Genomic DNA, 14,876 nt, shown 5'->3' with positions numbered 1-14,876 from the left:
TGAACAAAAAATAAAATAAATTGGGACTTGTGACATTACATTTTCGAAATCTCCCCCGTCTTCCGCTAGTCGCAAGCCGTCACAAAACCTTGTAGACCCTCCCCCTCTGGCGCGGGACGTAATTTATGAACGGCCCCAAAAAAGGAGGGTCTTGTTTTTTTTGTTTTGAACAGCTTGTTTTCTTCTTCTTCTTTTTATTTATTTTTTTTGTGGGAAAGAATGCATTTGGCGTTGGTCGTGTCCCGACCATTCCGCATGCACGCGGCGGCAAACGAAGTTTGTGCCGCCGATGAGCAGAACATTTTGGTCACATTCGAAAATGAAATTGCATCGCTTGAATCTGTTCAAAAGAATCATCATCAAGAGTTTGGGCATCTTTTTCTTGGTGTTGTTTGTGTTACGTCGTGGTGGAAATGCTCCGCCGTCAGTGTCGACCATCAGCTTCCATTCGGTCAGAGATGACGGTCCAACTGAGGTAAGTGGAGCATTTGTGAATTTTCAATTAGAATTCCGTGAGTCAGATTAACTGATGTGTGAAAGTTTTCACTAACTTCAGACATCATCAGCCAGCGAGCAGATTGGCGTCAAAAGTAAAATCATCCTGTACTGGAACACGTTCTACAACCAAACGGATATGACGTTCGGTTTCGGCCGGCAACCGTTCATCGACGCTGGATGTCGAGTTACAAATTGCATCGCAACCAACGACAGAAGTTTATTCAATCAAAGCGACGGTGTCATCATCCACGCTGGCGATTATGCGGAACGCGATCTACCAACGCATCGTTTGCCTCATCAGCGATTTATTATGCTGCTGTTTGAAACTCTTCCGGGCGGACATGACCTGCCCTTCTTTTCGCGTCCGCATTTCTACAACTGGACAATGACGCATCGCAGGGATTCAGACATTTACCTGAGCAAATCGTACGGTGCGCTGAGACGACGTCGGAATTCCGAGCCCATCCACCAACTTCCGCCCAAGTTAAAATCCGGCCAATCGTTGCCTAAGCCGAGAGATTTATTCACCCGAACGTATCCGCAATTGGCCAACAGGACCAAGTTGATGGCCTGGTTCAATTCACATTGCCCGACGCACAGCCAGCGCGAGGATTACGTCAACAAGTTGGCCGAGTTCATCCCGGTCGACGTTTACGGCAAATGCGGCACGTTGCAATGTTTGCCTTACAACGATCCGCGATGCGACACGCGCGTCCTCGTTAATTACAGGTTTTATTTGGCCGCAGAGAATTCCCTGTGTCCGGATTACGTCACTGAAAAGTTTTATCGCGCCTTGATGAACAGCGTCGTGCCCGTGGTGTTTGGCGGGGCGGATTACAGCCAGTACGCGCCCCCCAATTCTTACGTCAATGTTGCCGATTTCCAGTCACCAAAGCAGTTGGCCGAATATTTGATGTTGCTGGCCAAGAACGACGCCCTTTACAGCAAATATTTCGACTGGAAGAAAGATTACGAAGTGATACGAAAACCGCTCAACGGTTGGTGCGACTTGTGCGAGAAACTCAACGACCCAACTGAGCAAAGCAAAAGTTATGAAAGCCTTGCCAAATGGTGGTACGACGAAGCTCCTTGTTTGGCAGGCTCGTCTTACATCAAGTCTGTTTCGTATTAAGAAGCCGTTCATAAACGACGTCCCCAACCAGATTTATCCAAGATTTTGTGACGGCTTGCGACATTTTGAAAATGTGATGTCAAAAGTCCAAATGTTTTTGTCAAATGAAAACAATAAATAAATAAAAACACCATCGTCTTATCTCTATCTCTATCATTGAACTTTTCGTCCAAAGTGATGCTAAAAGAAAAGAAACATCAAGTTCAACACAGATACCTGCGAATGGATGGCAAAACTGCGTGACGTCATTTAAGGACGGCCCAATGAAATGATTTTTATTTGAATATGGACTGATTTTATTTACCGACTGCGTACGGGCTGGACGTCATGACGTTTATTAACGATCTTCCTCGTTCCAAAAAGCGCTTTGGGCTGAAAAGAGTCCGTCTAGAGACTTGTACCTTTAACTTGGCGAATCAACTCAAATGTGAATGCACTTTGTGAGACGCGACCGTGACCTTTATCGCTTATCAGATTTGTTTTTTTTTTCCCCAAAACTATAGGCATAGGATGGAAGTTGTTTGAGAAGAGAACTCGTCAAACTGGTTCAAGAGTTTCCAGGTTCAACAGGTACGGGCCTACACGGCACTGACCTGTACTATAAAAAGGAATGCCCCCTGCTGAGTGTAGGCTCATTCGAAGAAAATGCTTTCTTGTTGGCTGTCGTTTTTCTGCTGTTTCGTGGCATCCTTGCCACTTGGTTGTCTAGGAAACCATCACCGAGGATCTGCAGTGGATTCGTCGTCGTTCGATCACGACATTTACCCGCATCACTCCATAATTCATAGTCTGCTGCACAGGTTTCAAGGACATCAAACGGCAAACGATCTTCCTCAAAGTATTTCAGACATTTGCTCATCAAATTCGTGAATCCCGATTTTCCTTTCTGTTCATTTTCCTACGCTCTGAAATGCGTCTGTAAAACATACCGATGAATTTATTCAGATTGGCCTGCCACACCGAGGAAGTTCGCCTTGCCCATCTACTACCCAGCACACGCAATAACACCTGGTTACCTGTATCATCCGAGTCACGGGCCAGCAGCATTTCTGGTGCACAAAACCGATGGAAATGGCCGTACTCAACAAACAGGTTCGGATACCGGATTGGGAAAAGTGAACCAACAGGAAACCGCTGTCCATTACCCAGCAGTGAATCATCCACCAGCTCATCATTACTTCCAGCGGAAGAGCCTTCTGCCAATCGCTCGCCTAATTTTCAAGCCACTCGATTTGATTGTCTGGTAAAATGCGTCAACGTTCGTTTGAGCTACCTCACTGTTTGTCCAGCTGGTACGGTGCAATGGTTTTTTTTAAAGAAATAGGTGCATGTCAATGTGCAACGACTTGACTTGCATAGAATACACTGCAGTACACCGCAATTCGTCTTTTCCTTTTTCGAAAAATAAAATAAAAATCTTGAAGGATTTCACTTCAACGATAAGGTCTGTTTATTGTTTTCAAACGGAATGTGTGTGCATTCTTTTGTTGCAGCCAACTGGTGGTTACTCCGCCAGCTGCTTGTAACTACGTCGCTCCCTTTGAAGTAATAGCCTCCAACATTAACGTCCCACTTTTTAAAAAAAGAAAAGAAAGAAAAACAGCCTGGCGTGAGTTCGTTGTACGCATAAAGATTTTTTTTTTTATGCCGAGCAAAACATTTACAAGGTTAATACATAATACAAATGTATTTTTTCATTATTATTATTTGCGTCTCTCCACATTTTCAAAGCGTGAAATTGTGGAACAGCAGCGACTGAAAATGACCAAAGACGGTCACATTTGACAACGAATTACATTTCAACATTTACGTGTGGCTCATGAGGAACGATGACCCTGGATAGCAGGGCAATTTCCTCACCCACCATTCGGCTACGTCTTGGTAGGTTTTCGTTTTCTTTTGCTGACTGGGCTCGTTGAGTTTGGCGCACAGGTCGCACCATCCCTTCTTCGGCGATCGAACGACGGCGTAGTGTTTTTTCCATTGGAAATATTCCATGTAGAGGTGGTCGTTGTTGGCCAACAATGTCAGGTAGTCGGCCAAGTGTTTTGGCGACTTGAAGTTGGCAATGTTGATGAACGAATGCGGAGGAGCGTACTCGGTGTAATCGGCCCCGCCGTAGACGATGGGCACGATGTCGTTGGTCAACGCCCGGTAGAATTTCTCTGACACGTAGTCCGGACACAAAGAGTTTTCCGCTGCCAAATAGAATTTGTAATTGTCGAGCAAACTCTCGCATCGGTGGCTGTTGCGCGGAAGGCATTCCATCGTTCCGCATTTGCCGTAAATGTCCACTTGGATGTGATTGGACAATTCTTTGACGTAGTCCTCGCGCTGGCTGTGGGTCGGACAATGCGAGGCGAACCAGGCCACCATCTTCGTCCGGTTGGCTAGATGCGGATAGTTTCGATTGAGGAGAACAGCTGGATTGGCCGGAAGAGTATCAGGTGACAATTCGTCGGGCAGCTGTGTCGGAAGGGTCCAATACTTGGGAGCGACGGCCCCGTAAGGTTCTGCCACGTAGACGTCGGAGTCGCGACGGTGCGTCATTGTCCAGTTGAAATAGTGCGGCTTGTACTGGCTGGAGGGCAGACATTTGCCAACGCACGGGATGGATGTGTTTGGAATCGTTTCGTACAAGAAGAAAATGAAACGCTGTTGCGGCTGTCGATGGGCCGGAAGGTCTCGACTAGAAACTTGCAACGCGTGAAAGATAACGGCGTCGCTCTCATTGAGCAATGTGCGATCGTTGGTTGTTATGCAATTGCTCACTTTGCAGCCGAATTTGACAAAGGGATCGCGACCAAATCCGAAGGTGAAATCTGTCCGATTGTAATACGGCGTCCAGAATAAAATCGTTTTGGGTGGTGACTCTGGTGATTCCGGTTTGGAATTGGACATTTGCTCCTGACGGAAATCTACCTGTTGTACGTTGCAAATGTCAAAATAGAAACCGGACAAAGCATGACGATGACAACAACGACACGTTTATGTATATATTCAATTTTTATTAGTAGATTTTTACCTGTGAAATGTCATTAGTTTCGATAATGTGGTCGCCGTTATTGGACGAGGCGTAGCCGATGGCGGTGACCAATAAATAACACATGGCGAGACAACCGATAAAGTTGAAGATAGTCGAAAATCTGGTTGGTATAGAGCGCACGACAACGGCCATGAAAAGTTGCATTATCTTCCACAACGACGGTTTTGTTTTGCTTTTCGTCATTCCTGTGTTCGTGAGTTGGTGTCGCTGCAAAGGACAAAACCATACTGAGTCACAGGTGCGCTGCCTTGGTCCTCTGACTTTAGCCAGCTATTACCGCCAAGCCAATGTTCTAGCCCTGGAGCTATTGCCCGCTTGCAATGCACGCCCAGTTTTTTTTTTTTTTTCATTTCTTTTCCTCTTTGGACTAGAAAAATAAACAGGAAATGGATGAGGCATATTGGCTCGTTTCTTCAGCCTACGTTCTGCTCAATGTGACGTATGATTCAACACTCAAATTTTCGTTTTTATTCGAAACCTAGTGAAATTCCTTTATGAACTTGTCTCACACCTGACTAGAACAGAATGTTATCCAACTTCTTTATTGGACTTGACACAGTTGACAAAGAAAAGAAAACCAATTAACTTCGCAAAAGATACAAAAAACAAAAACAGGGTGCTTCTAATAGCAGATAAAGTACGAAAGTAAATAAAGTTAAAGGAAAATAACAAATAATAAGAGATCTCGAACCTCTTTGGGGTATTTTTCAGTAAGGCTGGAAGAGGAAATCCGATTCAGCCACAGAAACTGGAGGTACATACGAATCACTGGTAGATTCTTCTGGTTCTTCGTTATTCACTGCGGAAGTGATTGGAATAGACAAAAGGGGCTCCACGTAGACTGACCTGGCAGCCAAGCTTTTGACTATGCATGTCAAATGGTTCAAGTCACTTTCAGTCGCTTGCCGGATCTTAAGGCAATGAAACATTTCACTGTCCGGAATGTACCGACCGACAATCCTGTGATACGTGCAAACATTTGATTAATGTAACTCTTCGTTTTTGTCATGATGATAGCAGTGCATAGTTTACCTGACGCACGTCCCGACGGAGAACTTTGCCTGGCCACGAACGGATGAATACACGACACATTCCATCAACTCTTTCATCGATGAGCCGGTATGGTGATTCCACTGCTTCATGTTGCGGACGACAAATTGATCTTCAATCTTTTGTTTCTTGTCTACCGCGTTCCGCCTTCCGTCGATTGTTCCTACGAAACAAAAGCAATTAAATAAAGCTGAAATCATAGTTCGTTTCGCAGGTGCGAGAGGTCAGTACCAACAGTCTCGTAGATTGGCGGGAATCTGTGCCGAGCCGAACGCCATTTGAACAACTGTGGGATCGTTCCAACCAACGCGCGGTCGCGTTCAACTTTACCCACGTGCAAATATAGCTCTTTCTTTATGACGGTGCTCTGCTGTGCCGGCTGCATCTTGTACTCGTTCTGCTTGACCTGATTCGATTTCATCTGAGTTTTCTGTTGGGCTTCCGATCGCGATCCCATGGAAGTTTTTGGCTTCTTCGCCAAGTTTTGCACGGGCTGATCTGCACGACGATGAACTGGTTTCGGTGGGGGTAGCATGGCCATCGGTTGATTCTGCTTACGGGGGATTTTAACGTTCTGTGAACGATTCTGAGTCTGCTGACGGTTATGCATACCATCCGATGTCGAACCAAAGGAATTGGAGCTGTCTACATCTTAAGGTTTGGTTTGTCAGTTGGGTGTTAGTTCTGAATCAAAATTAGACGTTTTGTTACATTTGTTACTTGCTCTAACTTGCGGTTGACGGATAAACGGTGGTGCAATGGCTGCCGTCCTTTGTAAAAATCTCGCTGAATGATCAACCTGGTTGGACAAGGGTTGGTAGTTGGGCTGGGAATGCACTTGTGGACGACTGGCCCTCTCCTCTAAGTACTGACTTTATTGTTTTTAAACAAAGTGATATAATTAGAAATGTTGTGAAACATTTATAGTCATCACAACTTGTTGCATACAAATAATCTGACTGTGACCATTGAGGGTTTTGCAATTGTGCTGAATCCTGTATCTGCACGTAGTTAACTAGCTGAGCACCATATGGTTGCTGATAGTCCTCTGAAAGATGCTGATGGACATGCTGATATACAGGGGCCCTGTTTTTGCATTAGTCAAAACCATATACTTTCAAGCAGGTTCAGTATTATATAATTCATGCACAGAATAATGTACCGATAACTGACACCAGAAGCAGAATACTGTTGGACGTATCCATAGCCCGCTTGATTGTTGAAGTTATTGGGCATGTAATTCAGGTTGACAACGGGTCGCATTAGCCGTGGCTGGGAATTTACCACTTGTGGCGTTCCCATTCTTAGGTTAAAGTTGTCTAAAGAAGTAGGAGAATTGCAATATAATACCTATCTGAAGATCGAGTCGATTTTCATTGCAACATATACTTACTCTGCATAACTGAATTTTTTTAATTTATTTTGAAAAACCAAACAGCAAGCCCGCCAAACTACTATATACCCATTTGACAAGCAGACGATCGATCTCGTAATCCTATTCCTCGTGTGTTACCTATCCCCTTCTAATTTTTCTCAAGGTTCTAGAGTTCTAGAACTAGGAAACCGAAACAAGAAAACCCGTTCTATTCGAGTAATGAATTTGACGCTCCCTCCTTTCTTTTTAAAGAATAATTTTGGCGACCAGCTTACATATATCATATATTGCAAAACCAATTATAAAACTCGCAAGCGAAAACAACGTTGGGTTGCAATGGTTGCAGCTATCAGTCGCCATTTTATCGTACATTTTTTCTTGGGAGTAAAACAGCCAGCGTTGTATTGGCAGTTTTCTTTTTCATAAAATATTTACAGATAATCAACAAAACAGGCATCTAGTATCCAGCATAAAAATACGGCACTTTATACTGCTCATAAGCAGAAGTTTCTTTATGAGAGGGATCCAGCTCAAGCCCCACGTAGTCAATCTCCAACCTGAATGGACCGTTGTTCTTATCGGATGCAGTAATTCCAAAACTTGTGATTCTATTTAGCGGCATGGGCTCCTGCATATCTTGAATGCGTCCTCTACTAGTCATGTAGAACTTGGAAAAGGGTATCTACACATTCAACGAGAAACAAGTCACATAAACTATTTTGTTAGTGAAATATGTTTTGCTTACTTTAGAGATTTGCCAATGAGGACCACCTCGCGTATACAGAGCAAAATGGAACTGATCGTTCCAGTTAACATCAAAATAGCCGGCGGTTCCTAGGGTTATCATGTAACTTCTTCCATCACCCCTCACTCTCATAACAAGGTGTGTATAGCCACTCCAATTATGGAAAGAATCACGTTTGAATGATTTTTGAGGTCGGATGGATTTAAAATTACAATAACCAGCTTTTTTTACTTTTCCATCCCTGACTAGCTGTGTTGAAAGATTGCCACTAAAGAGGCCTTTGCCTGTGGGACTTACACTTAGGGTAGATGTACTGTACCCTTCATTATGATCACTGTCAGATGTTACAACCCAATGGTCAAAATCTATACTTTCATTGAAACACCACTGCATGTCCACTTCCCCTAAAAATCATAAAGTTTGATGTACAAACACAGAAAGACGATGGATGAAAAGCAAAGATTACCAGGGAGAGGCATTCCCATGATGGGATCAAGTGTACATCCTTCTTTTACTTCTTCAGTCCAATTTTTTATCTCTTTTTTCAATTCTTTTAAACCATCACGTATCGCCTGTCGTGGAGAGACCTTCTTTCTGTTTTTGTCTTCATATCCGTTTTTCCTGATTTCATGAAATGATGAGGATGGAACAACTACAGAAAAATTTATCCTGTTTTGCGGACAAGAAGAGTGATAATATGATTGAAAAATAAGATTTAATTTGTTTTTACCGTCGACTCCATATCGAAGGTGCACATATATTGCTCGTTAAAAACCTGTACATTTTTTCATTGAACTATTGGAGATTTTTCGGCTGAAATATGTAAACAACTGGAATCCGTAGCTGAACGAGACCCGCAGTTGTCAAATTATTCAAGATTAAATCGTAAGTCCGTTAAGTAACTTAAGTTGTAAATATAAATACTGTGGTGGTGGACACCACTCAGCATGAAAAAAAACTTTAAAATTTAAACACATATTTTTAAATTGATATATTTACTTGTGAAAAACATTACCAGTAACGATACCCTCATCCCAGTCCCAGGCAAGCGGATTCTCTAAATGGAAAATGAAAATTTTCAGAAATTTCAAATGCGGATTATTGCTTTATAATGACGTGAAATTCTCGTCGTATACTCATCTTTAATTTCAGAATACAAGTTTATAATTTATTAATAATCTAGAACATTTCCGTACTTACGACAACGGTGCATTACAAAACTGTCGGTTGCCATGGGTGATCTTGAACAGCACACCGTGCTTGTAAAAAATCCACAATTTACTTTTATTGAAAACTACTGACAATCTCATCTGATCGGGCTTCATTAATCTTGTTGGCTTCCTGGAGCGAACGAGCAGAAAAAAAGCAAGCCAAGAGATATACGTTTGTTTTAATGAACAAGTCTGTTTGAGGGCATTAAAATTACGAGTATGGAAATGAGCAATCGTTTTGTAGGACGGTCTCAGAGAATTTACTTACAGACACCGGAAAATGGCACACTTCTTTTGGGCCTACAGGTATTAACCAGAGTATACGTTTTTGAAACTCTGTAGATTTTCATTCTTCAGAATAGGAAACAAATTGATAACTGTGTTGGGGTTTTCTTAATTTTTTTTTAGGACTTAACTGATAACAACAACCATCCAGATGTGTGCATTGTACAGGGCCATGAGGTTTATATTTTGGCTGATGGAGATGGCCTTACTTCTAGCTGTGATGAAAGGAATGATTTGTGCCCCCCAGTTAATCAACTTGAGGTTCGAGTTATTGAAGGTGATAGTGACCACAAGAGTTCTGCACAGGATGAAGAATTGACCTCACTGTCTTGGCTTCAGAACACCAACCTTCTTCAGAGTCTGTTATTTTAAAAAATACTGTGTTTTGAATTCCTGGGATCTAGAAATCTAATAATGTCTAGGCATCAACTTAAAAGCTGCAGCAGAGCAGAAGAAAATAATCATGGAAAAAAAGCCTGTTGCCAAGCCAGTTGAACAAGCACCTCCAACAGAAAGTGATGAGACAGAAAGCAGTTGGGATGGTAGTAATCTCAGCTATCCAGATGCAACCCCACCTCAACCATCACCGAGCCAAATATCGCTTCATTCGAATAACGGCGACGAATCGTCGAGCAAGCCACCCCATTCTTTCTCTACATTAATATTTTTGGCCATCGAATCATCAGCATCGAAAGCTCTACCTGTTCGTGATATCTATTCTTGGATAACTCAGCATTTTCCTTATTACCGAAGTGCGCCCGTTGGATGGAAAAATTCCGTACGACACAACTTATCGCTCAATAAATGTTTCTATAAAGTGGAATGTGGTTTGGTGAGTTGTCTAAATCAGTTGTCTCCGTTTGCCACCTGCGTAATTTATTTTTATTATGTTAGCAGAACCTAAGCAAAGGATCTTTTTGGATGGTGGATCCCCAGCATCGCCCTCAACTGATCCAGTCCCTTTGCAAAGTCTCGTACATTAAAGCAGAACTGATTCAAGACTTGATGAAGGAAACTGCTCCACCTGTAAGCTTGGTAGCTACCTTACCAACCAAAACAAAAGATCTTCCAGTGCCGCAGGAGAGCACTGTTAAACAAACGTACAAAACTATTTCCCCACCTTCGTCTTCCTCCATTCGTTTAAACGCTAACTTACCCGATCCCAAACTCTTCCCGTTCCTGAGTCGCCGACTAGCGTTTAACACAGTTGAAGATCCTGACGTGGAAGTGAGCGCTGCCAAAGCCATGCTCACATTGGGACAAAGTCATATGATGAATAACAATCGAAACGAATTGGACTGTGGAGGTAAACAATTAGTGAACGATTCCCATCTTGTCTGGCTCATAATTTTTTCCTGTTACTTATCTTATAAAGTGACAAATGAATCATCGAGTTGTCAATCGTCCCCTTCGGATGACCACACGTACAGTTTTAGCCCTCGGCCATTGGTCAAACCGTTACCACGGAAACTCCATAGTATCGTAGGACCGTTGAAACGGGAACGAGCGATGGAACAGAAGCTGGCCGAACACGTTCCAGATATGGTGCGTGAACTTGAAATCAGCAGTAGTGAACCTATATCATACGATAGTAGTCAAAGTCCCAGGCCCATCAAGCTGAAAAGAGCGTCAGCAACAAACAAATCAAATGGACTTGGTCGCGGTCGCGCCAGAGGTCGCGGTAAAAGCCGAGGCAGAGGCCGCGCTAAATGTAGATAATCATTACGTTTCTATTGACCGCACGTTAATCACTATTCGGCACTCAGCAATATTTACTCCTTAGCCTAGATAAAATAGTAAATGACAAAAGGAAAAACTATTCGGGAATTAGTTTCTTTTCCATGTTGTTAAATTTGAATCAACTGGACGTGCCCAATGCAGAAGTTCTGTCGTCATGTAATTAAAATAAGATGTCTTAACGTCCCTATGCATATAAGTGCAGAGAGAACTTTTACGTCACGTTTGTTTGTTTTGAATGTTTTCTCTTTTGGGCTTATAGTTGGTTTTCGACTAGTCTTCCTTGTTATTGCTTGATGAAAATGCCCCTTATTATATACATAAATATACGATAGAGACATTTTGGCCAACGAATGTTTCTTTTGTACAGGTTTAAAATATAGTATCTGGCGGAACACCCAACTAGATAAATCGGAAACAGTTTCTTTCATTTTGTGTAATATATATATATATTTTAAAAATCAGAGTCTGTGTGTACACTAGCGCCGTGGCCGCACGCGGAAAGATGCAACATGCAAGTGCGTATTCATTAGCTGGCGGACCAGCCATGTTGAACCTTGTTTAATTGTTGTTTTCGAGTGGAATAGTTTTCCACGTGGGTTTCATTTGTTAAGTCAGGTATTTTGACTGCTACGTTGTAGCGGAAATTCCAAGTTCCTAAACAATGTTATCACCCGTTAGCTGTAAAGGTAAACCAATATCAACACCACCTTGAAATATAATACTGTAATTCTATGTGTTTTGGTCTGAAGGTACTCTGGAAGAAATCTATGATATTAGTAGAATAATTTTATGGATTAAAGAATTGGATGTAAAAAAAATTGCTTTACAATTCCCCGATGAACTGCTAAATGATGCTCCCGATGTCGCACTTAAAATAGAATTGTCCTCCAACATTGAAGTTCATATTCTAGGTGATACTACATATGGAAGGTAAAACTCTTGTCATTGTTTTTATTGTTTCCATACCAATCTTGTTTCTCGTTAATTATAGTTGTTGTGCTGATGTTCATGCTGCTACATATATTGGTGCAGAGGTAACTGAGGCTTTACAATTGTTGCCAAGTAGCTCTGGCAAAAAAAAAATTTGTATAACTCATTAAAATTTTTCTAAAAAAATATTAGGCTTTGGTACATTTTGGCCCAGCTTGTTTAACTCAGCATGAAAAATTTCCTGTGCTTTATATATTTGAAAAAATCAGTGTTGAATCAAAACCATTTTTAGATGAGTTGACTGCAACTCTTTCAGAACAGGATAATTTAATAATAGCTTCTGATCTGAGATATTATCATTCTGCAGGTATGCTTTCCCCATTTTATTTTTCTAAAAAGCAATTTTATCATTAATATATTCTGAATTCTTTTTAGAAACAATAGTGGCTGAACTGCAGGCACTAAAGCGAACTGTGTTGTATCTTGAACCCAATCTGTTTTCATTGCATCAACCATCACCAGATCATTTAACAGTGTCAGGGCGTACTTGCCAAAAGCTGTTGCCACACGACACTCCGATCGAGAATTTCATCGTGATATACATTGGCGAAGAGGGATTAACATTGACTAATCTAATGTTCACCCTAAACCAATGTACTTTTTACACCTATAACCCGAACGGATGCTCCTTGAAAAAAGAATGTGTTAATGTCAATCAGCAACTGCGGAGACGTTACTTCTTAACAGAGAAAGCTAAAGACGCTCAATTAGTTGGTATTCTTGTAGCTACATTGGGTGTCGCTGATCATCTGAAAATAATTGAACACATCAAATTTCTCGCCAAAAACTCTGGCAAAAAGTAAGCTACTAATTTAGAAGTCGAAAACAATATCCTCTAGCGAGTATAGCAGTCTGCTCCGTATCGCTTGCATAGGTGTTATACTTTTGTTGTAGGAAAGCTGAATCCAAATAAGCTGGCCAACTTTCCAGAAATCGATGTTTTTGTAGCAGTTGCGTGTCCAGAGAATTCATTGCTAAACAACGAAGAATTCTATCGACCAGTTATTACACCGTATGAGTTTGAGGTATAGATAATTAACTGATATTTTTTTAAATCGTTATCTAACCATTCCGAATTTCATCCGTTTCAGATTGCCGTGAACAGTTCGCGCCCTTGGACAGGCGATTACATAACTGATTTTAGGCAAATTCTGCCAGGTAAAAAAGGAAGAAACTATTTTTCATGCGACGCTTTAATTTATGATTCCACTTTGATATAGACGCGGCTGGGTACGTCCCGCTCACAGCTTTAAGCCAAGAACAAGAGGCAGATGTTTCCCTTGTTTCAGGACAAATGCGCCACGTAGCGTTGGAAGGCCTTGATGACGATTCCAGTGCAAGCTTTGATCAGATTTCACATAGAAATCCGAATTCAAGCCTACTTCCTGTGGGTAGTGACTTTCTTAAGCGACGCGGTTGGAGTGGGCTTGAACCTCACGTTGGTGAAACCCCTGTCAGGACTGCGCATTCAGGAAGAAGAGGATTGGCAGCTGGTTACAGTGGGGAAGGCGAAAACGAAACCAAATAAGAAAATGTGTCTGAAAAACTCGGTGAACCATAATTCAAATCCTTCGATCAGATTTCAGGATTGTACAAACTTACCTGATTGGATTTTTCAGACTTGGCTCATATTCTTGTTGCTAAATTGGAGCAATGGATTTTGTAGGGAATTATCATGCCATTCCGTGTCGTCATAATAGAGTAATGAAGACAATTGAATATATATCGTTGAGGCACTATGGTAGTAGCTTCTCCCACAAAGTGTTTTGGCATCGATCTGAGTTTTTTTTTTTTTCAATTCATATCTTCTAGAGAAATGTCCAGAAAAAGATCGCGCGGGATAGCGTAGCCTGCATTGTGTCATAGAGAAGCCTGCCAAGCTCAGTGCCTGGAGAAAAACTTCGGACTTTTTCCAACTATTCCTCTGAAAGTGGTAGAAACCCTCTAGCCTCTACCCTAGAAGGTAAAACAAATTTCTCCACAGCTTGAACGAAAAAAATCTGACCGATTGAACTTCTTGGTTTGGCAAAATAAGATATGTTTTCGTCAGATGGCAGCAGGCTATAAAGCAGACAACATTAATTTTTTTTCCACAACAACAAGCTAACGCCAAGCCCATGCTCCCAAACAAGTGTATTTAATACATTCCCATTCTACTTTTGGCTTATAGAATCTTTTTTTGTGACCTATCATGTGTGAAAAATGCCTGAAGGAAGAATATCCAAACAGAGTATTATTGTGTGTTTAATTTTAAATTTTTTAACAGCATTTCTCAAAGTGGTACCATAATTTACAGGATAGAATGTGCTTGGATTCAGGAGCTTACATGGCAAACCTGAAATCTTGCTGTCTCTGCCAGTCAAATCAAGTTAGTGTGCTGAACAAGATTGTGTCAGAAGACAGTGGAATTGAAGTAATTATGTATGAGCGTAAGTCAGTTGGTAGAATTTGCTTTGCCTGATAAATAGCCAATTGTAAACAATTGCTTCAATTTAGATGTCTGTGGCACATGCCAACATGTCATATCCATTCACAACTACAAGTTCTGGATTGAGGGTGATTACCAGGAATATGAAATGGACTGTGCATTATGTGGCATTGCTGAGGACTCCATAAGTATCCTTCCTGATGATCCCCGTAAAGCATCTTTTGACTTTTTCTAAATTATTACTATCCAAACATCACATGTTAAGAAAGAAAATTAAATTTTGGTCATATATATTTAAGAAAGCAAGATGAGGATCTTTTTTTTGTCTGCAAATGCTAAAATGGCAACTCCATAATCACATGAAATAGTAAAGAGG

General features: G+C 41.6%; 6 protein-coding genes and 1 long non-coding RNA gene across 14 annotated transcripts; 5 read left to right on the top strand and 2 right to left on the bottom strand.

The window, feature by feature from the left end:
• The first annotated feature begins 224 nt into the window (after positions 1-224).
• LOC116920075 (alpha-(1,3)-fucosyltransferase C) lies at positions 225-1,761 on the top strand. Its single transcript, XM_045173233.1, has 2 exons — positions 225-475; positions 557-1,761. The coding sequence occupies exons 1-2, from the start codon at positions 290-292 to the stop codon at positions 1,628-1,630; spliced, it is 1,260 nt and encodes a 419-aa protein (XP_045029168.1). The 5' UTR covers positions 225-289; the 3' UTR covers positions 1,631-1,761.
• A 412-nt stretch (positions 1,762-2,173) lies between these two features.
• LOC116922194 lies at positions 2,174-3,011 on the top strand. The gene is made up of 2 exons (XM_032928629.2): positions 2,174-2,468; positions 2,576-3,011. The coding sequence occupies exons 1-2, from the start codon at positions 2,276-2,278 to the stop codon at positions 2,875-2,877; spliced, it is 495 nt and encodes a 164-aa protein (XP_032784520.2). The 5' UTR covers positions 2,174-2,275; the 3' UTR covers positions 2,878-3,011.
• Positions 3,012-3,298: 287 nt separating this feature from the next.
• On the bottom strand, positions 3,299-4,914 carry LOC116922177 (alpha-(1,3)-fucosyltransferase C). The gene is made up of 2 exons (XM_032928604.2): positions 4,656-4,914; positions 3,299-4,552 (listed from the first exon to the last, which is right to left on the bottom strand). Exons 1-2 carry the CDS (start codon positions 4,857-4,859, stop codon positions 3,437-3,439), a joined length of 1,320 nt encoding a protein of 439 aa, XP_032784495.1. The 5' UTR covers positions 4,860-4,914; the 3' UTR covers positions 3,299-3,436.
• On the bottom strand, positions 4,904-8,756 carry LOC116922178 (GATA zinc finger domain-containing protein 10). Of its 5 annotated transcripts, XM_032928609.2 has the most exons (10): positions 8,577-8,756; positions 8,313-8,515; positions 7,847-8,250; positions 7,569-7,783; positions 6,889-7,047; positions 6,675-6,812; positions 6,438-6,598; positions 5,958-6,377; positions 5,709-5,889; positions 5,368-5,636 (listed from the first exon to the last, which is right to left on the bottom strand). In XM_032928609.2, exons 1-10 carry the CDS (start codon positions 8,627-8,629, stop codon positions 5,384-5,386), a joined length of 2,187 nt encoding a protein of 728 aa, XP_032784500.2. In that variant the 5' UTR covers positions 8,630-8,756; the 3' UTR covers positions 5,368-5,383. The 5 variants fall into 5 exon arrangements, with proteins under 5 accessions (XP_045029166.1, XP_032784497.2, XP_032784496.2 ...); XM_045173231.1 differs by lacking the exons at positions 7,569-7,783; positions 7,847-8,250; positions 8,313-8,515; positions 8,577-8,756 and adding exons at positions 4,904-5,043; positions 7,120-7,561 and having other exon boundaries at positions 6,889-7,045; XM_032928606.2 differs by lacking the exons at positions 7,569-7,783; positions 7,847-8,250; positions 8,313-8,515; positions 8,577-8,756 and adding an exon at positions 7,120-7,562 and having other exon boundaries at positions 5,203-5,636; positions 5,958-6,371; positions 6,889-7,045.
• A 301-nt stretch (positions 8,757-9,057) lies between these two features.
• Positions 9,058-11,433, top strand: LOC116922170 (forkhead box protein N3). 2 transcript variants are annotated; one of them, XM_032928596.2, is made up of 5 exons: positions 9,058-9,363; positions 9,466-9,700; positions 9,765-10,174; positions 10,237-10,648; positions 10,718-11,433. In XM_032928596.2, exons 1-5 carry the CDS (start codon positions 9,277-9,279, stop codon positions 11,059-11,061), a joined length of 1,488 nt encoding a protein of 495 aa, XP_032784487.2. In that variant the 5' UTR covers positions 9,058-9,276; the 3' UTR covers positions 11,062-11,433. The 2 variants fall into 2 exon arrangements, with proteins under 2 accessions (XP_032784487.2, XP_032784488.2); XM_032928597.2 differs by having other exon boundaries at positions 9,059-9,363; positions 10,240-10,648.
• A 171-nt stretch (positions 11,434-11,604) lies between these two features.
• On the top strand, positions 11,605-14,234 carry LOC116922173 (2-(3-amino-3-carboxypropyl)histidine synthase subunit 2). Of its 3 annotated transcripts, XR_006646405.1 has the most exons (11): positions 11,605-11,768; positions 11,832-12,012; positions 12,074-12,116; positions 12,205-12,379; positions 12,448-12,871; positions 12,947-13,097; positions 13,164-13,230; positions 13,293-13,622; positions 13,692-13,813; positions 13,885-14,035; positions 14,108-14,234. XR_006646405.1 is itself a non-coding variant. In XM_045173230.1 (8 exons), the coding sequence occupies exons 1-8, from the start codon at positions 11,744-11,746 to the stop codon at positions 13,598-13,600; spliced, it is 1,374 nt and encodes a 457-aa protein (XP_045029165.1). In that variant the 5' UTR covers positions 11,605-11,743; the 3' UTR covers positions 13,601-13,819. The 3 variants fall into 3 exon arrangements, 1 of the variants encoding a protein (XP_045029165.1); XR_006646403.1 differs by having other exon boundaries at positions 13,293-13,813; XM_045173230.1 differs by lacking the exons at positions 13,885-14,035; positions 14,108-14,234 and having other exon boundaries at positions 13,293-13,819.
• A 52-nt stretch (positions 14,235-14,286) lies between these two features.
• Positions 14,287-14,806, top strand: LOC123471599. The gene is made up of 3 exons (XR_006646408.1): positions 14,287-14,302; positions 14,369-14,493; positions 14,569-14,806. It is a non-coding gene; the product is annotated as an uncharacterized LOC123471599 (long non-coding RNA).
• Positions 14,807-14,876: the final 70 nt, after the last annotated feature.

The sequence above is a fragment of the Daphnia magna genome, linkage group LG4 (genome assembly GCF_020631705.1).
Source record: "Daphnia magna isolate NIES linkage group LG4, ASM2063170v1.1, whole genome shotgun sequence".
NCBI classification, from domain to species: Eukaryota; Metazoa; Arthropoda; class Branchiopoda; order Diplostraca; family Daphniidae; genus Daphnia; species Daphnia magna.
This window is presented reverse-complemented; position numbering and strand designations above follow the sequence as displayed.